The 8922-nt window shown below is 52.0% G+C and overlaps 1 protein-coding gene across 1 annotated transcript; it reads right to left on the reverse strand.

The window, feature by feature from the left end:
• Window positions 1–292: 292 nt before the first annotated feature.
• On the reverse strand, window positions 293–6541 carry GUCA1A (guanylate cyclase activator 1A). Its single transcript, XM_067755828.1, has 4 exons — window positions 6200–6541; window positions 1348–1497; window positions 891–984; window positions 293–574 (listed from the first exon to the last, which is right to left on the reverse strand). Exons 1-4 carry the CDS (start codon window positions 6398–6400, stop codon window positions 402–404), a joined length of 618 nt encoding a protein of 205 aa, XP_067611929.1. The 5' UTR covers window positions 6401–6541; the 3' UTR covers window positions 293–401.
• Window positions 6542–8922: the final 2381 nt, after the last annotated feature.

An 8922-nucleotide genomic window follows, 5' to 3' on the forward strand; every position in this document is an offset into this window, starting at 1 on the left:
GCAGCCACCAGATCTGTGTGATCCCATTAGAGTCCCGGGAAAGCCCACCTCTGCATCAAAGCTTCTCTGTCCAGAAGAGCGTGGAACTGGAGAAGCTCAGTGGAAGAGCTGGTAAAAGCTGGGGGAGGGGCCAGAAGGGGCTGGGGAGGAGCCTGAGGAAGGTTGAAGGCTTCCCCCAGCAGGGAGCGGTCACCACCAGCTGAGTCGCACAGAGAGTTCAGGAACCCTCCTTCCCTGTCCCCTGATCTGAATCCCCACCCCTGCCCCTCTGCTGCCACCATGTGCCCCAAGCAGGTGAGCTGAGCCTCTGAGTTCAGAAGACTCCATCTAGTATTAAAACAACGAGACACCAGGCACCACCACACACCCGTCCCCAGTACAGAAACAGCAGGGCGGTGGGCTCAGCCGGCTGCTTCCGCTGCCTCACTTTCCCTGCCACCAGCTCCCTCCTCATCCTGCTCTCCATTCTGGAGCCTGCGCACAATGCGGGTAAGGTCCAGGCTTCGGGTTAGCGTGTCCAAAAGCATCTTGTCCTTCTGGACGCCCTCCATGAACTCCTCCAGGGAAAGTTCCCCTGGGATAGAGAGAAAGGGCATCATGGGCAGGAGGTGTTCACATCTGCTGTCTGGGGCCCAGAGCTGCAGTCTTGTAAGGGGGACAGAACCAAGGCTAGAGGAAGTGGCTGTGAATGGGGCTGGCCAAGAAGCCAGAGACCAAAGTCTGGTGCAGGCATCCCCAAAAGCCAGCTCTGTGGCCGCGGCGGAGGCAGGCAGAGGAGGTGGCCAGCAGCGGCCCTTTTGTGCCTCCGTCTCCCCTTCTGCCCTCTCCCCTGGGGACCCTGGTGACACCCCCCGTGACCCCTCCCCTGGGGACCCCCAGCGCGGCCTCACCATCCCCATTGACGTCAATCTTGGAGAACACTGTATCGGTGAACTCCTCTGCGGTCATGGTCGAGTCGCTGCAGGGGTTAATGGTTCGGATGGCCTGGGAGGGAAGAAGTGAGATGACCCGTTCTAATTAGTCTCAGCGGTAGGAGAGGGGCAGAGCGAGCACATCAGGCTCCCAACAGCGTGTGTGTGTGTAAGGTGAGTACAGATCAAGGTGCCTGAGGCCTCAGGCAGAGCTGGGACTGTGCTTCGACATATCTTGGTACAGATTAGAAAACTGAAGCCCAGAGAGCAGAGGAAACCTGGCCCGGGTCACGCAGCTGGTGAAGGCCGAGCCACCCAGGGGAAGTCAGTCCCAATCCTGTCCCCTTCCTAGCACGCTATTCCGCCATCTTAAGACCCAGCCCCAGGCTCTCAGCTCTGCCTCCGCCCCTGCCCGGCCCTCTGCACCTGGAGTTACCCGGATGATGGTGAGAAGCTCGTCGCGGTCGATGCATCCGTTGCCGTCCACGTCGTAGAGCTTGAAGTACCAGCGCAGCTTCTGTTCCACCTTCCCCTTGAGGACAAGACTCAGCGCCGCCACGTACTCCATGAAGTCGATGTAGCCGTCCTGTGTGAGGGTCACGGCCGCCTGAGCCCCCTCTGCCTGGGCCCCGCCCTCGGAGCCCCCGGGGCCCCAGGATACGCTGAGCCCAAGCCCGGACCCGCGCCCCGCCCCCTTGGCGCCCACCGGCTTACGCCCTCCTGGACGCCCGTTATAGCTCACCCTACCTGCCGCAGGATGGTTTATCAAGTTTGATAAACCAGTCCCCCCTAGAGTATGAATGGCTTATGCTACTATCCCTTAACAGGTATTTTGGTTCCAGACGTCACTGGCTGCTTCCCTGTGATCCTCAAACTTCAGCCTTCCAGTTTGGGGGGTGGGGTGTAAGAGTGTGTAGGTGGGAGGAGAGACAAGGACTCCCCAGGGATGGGGGCGTGGTTTGGATGAGCTCTAACTAACCGAGATAAGGGGTACAGGTAGATGGGGAGGCACCGAGCGCCTTTCTCATTCTTCCCTTTATTCTTTGAAACTTACCGAGCACCTACTACGTGCTGTGATAGGCTGAGGATTCAGAACTCCGCAAGATAGAACCCTGTCCTGATGGGAGCGCAATGTTGAGGACGCAGGTTTGAATCCTGGCCTCACCCTCTCAAATATGTGGGATCTGGGACAAAGGATTCAATATGTCTCTGGCCCTCGATTTCCTCATCTGTAATAGTTATAACAGCTGCCACCTGCATGGGATTGTTGTGGGCTTAAATGAGTGCATGAGTGTAAGGCACTCAACACTGCCTGGCACATAGTAATCGCTCAGTAAATGTTAGCTATTGTTATTACCACTATAGTATTACTGTTATTATTATTACTATTATTATTATCAAGAGATCGTTGTGCCACCATGATGTGTATTCAGTGACACCACATCTGGACAGGACATTATGGACTCACAGAATAGGGGAGCACCCAGGCAAGGGCAGCAGGGAGGCTTCCTGGGGGAGGCGCTGCCCTCATTGAGTCTTGGAGGCATTGAGTCTTGGGGTGGTGTGAGACATTCCTGCGGGATATTTCCCCAGGACCCTCCAAATGTTCAGCAGCTGACCCTCTGCCTGGCCCTGCCAGCCCTACCAATACGGTCAGAGAAGCAGGGAGCACAGGCCTGCTTCTGCCCACCTCCCCCAAGCCAAGTGAAGCTGGGAGAGGGAAGCCTTGTCATGCAGAGAGGCTGAGTACTGTAAGGAAAGGAGCACTGGACTCAGAGCACATGACTTGGAGTCCAGTCCCTGTTCCTCCACTTACTCACAACCATGACTCTGGAACCAGGAAGTTACTGAGAGGCAGATTTGGAATCGGTATCAAGAACTCTTAGGCAGGGCCGTGGTGGAATGAGCCTCGTGCAGTAATGACCTCCCTTTCACTGAAAGTGTGCAAGCAGAGGCTGGGGTAACGTTATTAGGGATGTGGCAGAGGTTGGGTATGAAGGCCTCTGAGATCTCCCGATTGTGTGCTGCCCCTTGGCCTTAGGTGAGACCTTAACCACCTGAGCCCCGTGGTAGGCATCACACTCATAGTGAACATTTGCGTAGTGCTTCCCCGTGTTTAAGGGCTTTCCCTTATGCCTTAGCTCAATCAGTCCTTGCCCAACCCTCCTTTCAGGATCGTCGTCAGGATGGAGCCAGGCGCCCCTGCAGCTATGCTCAGAGAAGCAAGAAGACTGCTATCGAAGTTTCCTCTGGGCAAGGGGACACAGGGTGAGGGTACTTTTGCTTTTCATTTTTTATCTTTCTATATTGTTGGAAACTTTTACAATGAGCTGTAAGGTTTTGGTAAGTAAAATAGTTTTTAATTTTGGAATTTTTTGTAATTAAAAAAAAGTGGCTAAAAAGGGGCAATGGAAAGGTATGTGCACTGGTGCCAGAAAGACCTAAACCATGTCTTAGGAGAGGTGTGACCTTGGACAATTCCCGTAGCCTCTGCAAGTCTCATTTCCTCAGCTCTGAGATGGGAATGACAGTATGCGCTTTTCAAGATTGTGGTCTGGGTTAGATTCAGTAATAAGACTACAGCGATACTTTTTTTTCATGCTTCATATGATGTTTTACTCACTTTACTCATTTAATCTCGCAACCACCCCTGGGTATTGCTGTCCGCATTTTCAGATGAAAAGCTAAAGTTGAAAGAGGTTAGGCCACACACTAGTGAATGACAAAGCCTTTCCTAGAAACTGAAGTCTCCTAAATGCCACCCAGCGCTCAGATGCAGGTATGGAAGATTTACACTGATTTCTGTGCACCTGTGTGATTGCCGGGTACAGCCAAGCCCAGGCAAAACTTTGAAGTCAACGAAGCATATGGCGGTTACCCAGGTCACACTCCCCACTCACAGCTATACCCCCAAACCCTGCACACCCAGTGCAGTACCCTAGGATACAGCTCTCTTCTAATTCAGGGGCTGGCAAACTTTTTCTATAAAGGGCCAAATAGCACATATTTCAGTTTTGACAATCAGTAACATAATGGGTGTGGTGTGTTATAATAAAAATTCGTTTACAAAAATAGACCCATGGGCTATTGTTTGCACTGCCCTGTTTAACTTCTCTCTGTATCAAAACTTCCCAGTGCTGTGTCCCATCTCGTAACTAACCTGCCCTACTGCTTTATGCTGGCGACAGTGGTTGGAAGCAATGTTGCCTGAAGTGTGATTTATCCCATTGGTGTGTACAAGGCACTTTAGGTGTTACAAAGATGCTCTTCAGTTTAACAATTAGCAGGTATGTATTTAAATTAGTGTATGTTATATAATATATAACTATTTCATAAAATTCATAATTTCTCATATAGTCATTCACTCAAATAAAAGTATTGATTGAGCACCTACTGTGTTCCAGGCACTGTTCTAGGTACAAAGGCTACAGCAAAGAACAGGAAAGACAGAAATTCCTGCCTTCATGGAGCTCACATTCCAGCAGGAGAAATTGACAATAAACATAGCAACTAAATGTTATTCAGTATCATGTATTAGAAGATGAGACATGCTCTGGGGGAAAAGGGGAGGAGTAGGAAATGCTACGGTGGGGGCTAGTCCTAGTTAAATGAGGTTGAAACCAGGAGATCAGGGCAGGTGTCAGTGGGAAGGAGACATTTGAACAAGTCTTGCAGCAGGGGAAGGTGTGAGCCAAGCAGAATTCTGGAGGAAGAGAGTCCAGGCAGCACCCAGGCCCGAAGGTGGGGATGTGTGTGGAATTGAGGAGGTCAGGTTTGGGACAGTATAGGTGGTGCTTACATGTGACAAGAGATGGCATATGAATGACTCAGGTTAGGCAAATACAGGGTTGATGGGTTGCCCCTCCCTGGTATCATACATGTAATCTTAGGGGGTCCTTCTGAAGGTTTCCTTAACAGGCAAGAAGCTGAGCTATTTCAGTGCATTTGGGTACAAGGTGTTGAAGCTCAACCGTGGACTCTGCCCCCTCCTTTTCGGGAAAGATCACTTCTTCTGGAGCATCTTGGGGGACCAGCCTAATGATGCCATCCCTCTGGGTCTCCATACCTTGGGCTCCAGTACTCTGACCCTGCATCCCTTTCAGGAAAGCCCTTGGGCACCATGGTGCTGCCCTTGAGGCTGGGACTCAAAGCCCATAATCTGCTTTGGCCCCTTGATCCTAAACATTAGTGAGTTTTAAATAGCCTCTGAACCCTGGCTTTCCCTAGGAGCCCTGCCTACAATGATGTTGGGCCCCTATGGGCAGTGAGTGGAGCCGGGAAAGCTCTGGGCGACCTCTCCCTGGTGTGCAGTTGGACATATGGCAGCATCACATCCTCACCTTCAAGGGAACACCAGCCGGGGTGGGGACCAGCAGCGGTGGGGAGATGGGTGTGTAGATTTACGTTCTTCTACCACTACATCTTGACTGAATTGCTCCAGATAAATAGAAGATTTGCTATGAAACACCAAGGAACACCTTAACTAATGCTCCCGACCTCCATGACAGATACAGATGAATAAGCTGAGGCGGAGAGCGGGGGAAATGGGCTCCAGGCCACCCAGCTGATGAAAACTGGGGGCCCAAACTCACAGTGCCCCTCTATCTCATCAGGAAGTCCTTACCCAATGCACCCAGGTGATTCCTTGGGGAGACATATAATTTGACAGCTGCGCAGACCTTTAATCCCTCTTAGGATGAACTGAGGTCACCAGGTGTTTGGGAGTTGGAGTAGCCTGGGTTCCCCAGTGACCAGGCAACCCTGACTGTCCCCAGTTCTAGTGTCCACAGACCATCATGGGTTGGGCGACCCAAGTAACACGGGCCTGGGCTGAAGCTCATCACCCTGCTCTCTGCTCTCCACCCTTCCTCCTCCTGCATCCCCTGAGCATCTAATGGCCTGTGCAGAAGCACCACGTACAGTGCCAAGCACTTAATAGGTGCTCAATGACTGTCTTGTAAGTGTGCATATTTGTTCTGGAATAAACTGTGCATGTGGAAGAGGCAGAGGAAGCCAATAGGTTTGGCCTCTGGGCGCACTGATCGGGGGCCTCTGTCTCCCCTGGAGAGTGAGGGCAGGGACGATGGCTGACTCCTTTCTGAACCCCCAGTGCCTGACGCACAGTAGGCGCTCAATGAACGTTAGAAAACTGGAATCCCTGATGGCGACACTCGACCTCCCAGATAAATGAAGTCACTCCTCCAGCCATTCTCACACCTTCTTCTCCCCACCCCCATGCTGGCTGGGGGGGCGTCCCTCCAGCACTCCCCACCCAGACCCCTGCTCACTTTGTTGAAGTCAAAGGTCTCAAACATCTGCTCCACGTACTGGCTGGCCCACGGGCTCAGGTTCTTGAGGCCGAAGAACTGGCGGAACTCGTAGAAGGTGAGCTGGCCGGAGGGGCACTCGGTCATGAACTTCTTGTACCACTGGTGGCACTCGGTGCTGCTCAGCTCCTCCACCGACTTACCGTCTATAACGTTCCCCATCGCTCAGGCCCACGGGAGGCTGATGCCCCAGACGGACTGGTTCTTTTTCCCCTGCTGCTCCTCGCACCCGGGCCTCGCACCTGGGCTTCCTAACACTGGGCCCTCCTCTCCCACAGGCCTGAGTCCCGCAGATCTGAGCGAGGGAGGGCCTGGTGAATCAAAAAGTGCAGGGAAATGATAGGAGGAAACGAGCAGAAGGGAGAAGGTAATGGGGGCTGTGCAAACCTACACCCAAATCCGGGGGCTGCTGGAGAACTCGCGTTAAAAGTCCCCACTAAATCCTGGCAGCCAATGGAGACCTACTCCCTGGGAAGAGGAGTGAAAATAGAACAAAGCTTAGAGGAGCAGCGGCCCAGGATTACAGCCCTGAGCTGGAGGTGAGAGGATTTTCTTACCCAGTATGCAATCTCCTTATCCCTTCTTACCAGGACAGAGTGGGTGGCCAGCCAGCAGCTGTTCTGATCCTGTCACTTCCTCTGCCTTCTCCTCCTATTTTGAATGGGTCCTCAATGTTTCTGGTTCCTGCCCTCAGACACGGCATTGAGGTACCTATGAGAAAGAGCTGGGTTTTCTTCCAGAGCTGGGCCAAATTCGGGCCCTTGGTAGGGCTGCTGTGTATAGTTATCCAGGCTGTGCACTGCTTGGCTGTCACAACCGAGGGGTTCAAGTCACACCACGGATGGCTAACATATGAGAGTGTCTGGGTGATGCAGAGCTTGTGGGCTTCCAAGATGAGTCCTAAGTAGCCAAAGGGAACCCCTTCCTACATAAAACTGCACAAATATCTATAGCCACACACACACACACACACACACACACACACACACACACACACACAGATCCTGTTCTGACCACACTCTCATATTCCTGGAGGTTGCATCTTTCCCATCCTGGGACGCTTGAATTCAGCCCTCCATCTGACCCTAAACCTGATACCATCAGCACCCAGGGGCATGGGGATAGGGGACATTGAGTGTGTACCTAACGGCCTGGGTGTGTGTGTGTGTGTGTGTGTGTGTGTGTGTGAGTGCAGGCACACAGTTGCACGGGTGTGCTCCTACCTGCTGGTCCTAGAAAGCTCCCAGGCCAAGCCTAGGGGTCCATCTATGCAGCAATATCTTTCTCTGACCCCTAGTGGGATGCTCTCCAGCCATAGAATTTAAAGCTTGTTCTTTTCTGGAGCCAACATTTAAGTGCACTTAAGCTGGATGCTACTGGGAAAGCTCAGAGCCAGCACTCGCTCTGTCCTGACCCTTCCCTGTTTCCCTCCCTCCTCTGCTATGTGGACCACCCCATCTTTATCTAAATAAAAAGCAAATTAGAACCCTCAGAGGCAGTTTGGAGATGGAGGCAACAGGAAGATGGTGGTTTTTATGCAATTTTGTGAGAAGAGTGTCAGGCTCTTGATCTTAGGAGCATTTCCTGAGAACTGGACAGAAGGAGGACCAGGGCCTGGAGAAGTTCAGCTCAGAGAGATGGCCCAGCTCTGTAGAGGAAGGGCAGTCACAGCCTTCCAGCCATTAGGGCTCAGTCCTCTGTATCCATAGTTGTGACCACTGGCTGGGCAGAGGGAGGAGCCCGGAGTGATGGGGTCAGTGTGCCTAGATACTCCTCAGCCCCAGAAGCTCTTCCTCAAGTGGACACCCCCTTCCAACAGCTCAGGGCACAGAGGAACCACTGGAAGCAGAACCCTGGACACCTGGAGAGGGATCTCGCTCTTTGACCAAGGTGCTCCAGATGGAATGAGACAAAGTTCCCTGAGAACTAGAGGAGCCTGGGAGGGCTGCTTCTCTGGTCCTGTCTTATGTGGCATCTGCCAGGTATAACTGGAGGTGTGGGTGGGGGCTATGTGCTCTGGGCAGGGTCTGCCTTCTCAGACCTGGTCTTCCCCCAGGAGCAGTTCTCTTCCTTTCCATCATAGAAACCACTAGGTGGCCTCCTTTCCAGTTTTATAACTCTTTTTGCCTATTATCCTGAGAAAGTTCATCTAAAGGGCCCAGAGCTAAGAATGCTCCTTAGAAGACCAGAGAGAGAGAAAGAAAGACTGAGACAAGAGTGACATTAATACTGTTGTCCTTGTCACTTGTTGTGTACATGATACCTATGATGAGAAGGAAACCACCAAAACGTTAACAGGTTCATCTCTGAGTCATGGGATCACCAGTCATTTTTAATTTTTTTTAAAAAGATTTCTTTTTATTTATTTATTTGTTTATTTAGGCTGCTCTAGGTCTTAGTTGCAGCATGCAGAATCTTCATGGTGGCATGTGGACTCTTAGTTGTGGCAGCACGCATGTGGGATCTAGTTCCCTCGACAAGGGGTTGAACCTGGGCCCCCTGCATTGGGAGCGTGGAGTCTTACGCACTGGACCACCAGGGAAGTCTCACCAGTGATTTTTTTTAAAAAATCATTTATTTATTTATTTATTGGCTATGTTGGTTCTTCCTTGCTGCCTGTGGGCTTTTCTCTAGTTGCAGCAAACAGGGGCTACTCTTCGTTGCGGTGCGCGGGCTTCTCACCG

This window comes from Pseudorca crassidens, chromosome 10 (genome assembly GCF_039906515.1).
Source record: "Pseudorca crassidens isolate mPseCra1 chromosome 10, mPseCra1.hap1, whole genome shotgun sequence".
In the NCBI taxonomy this organism is placed as follows: Eukaryota; Metazoa; Chordata; class Mammalia; order Artiodactyla; family Delphinidae; genus Pseudorca; species Pseudorca crassidens.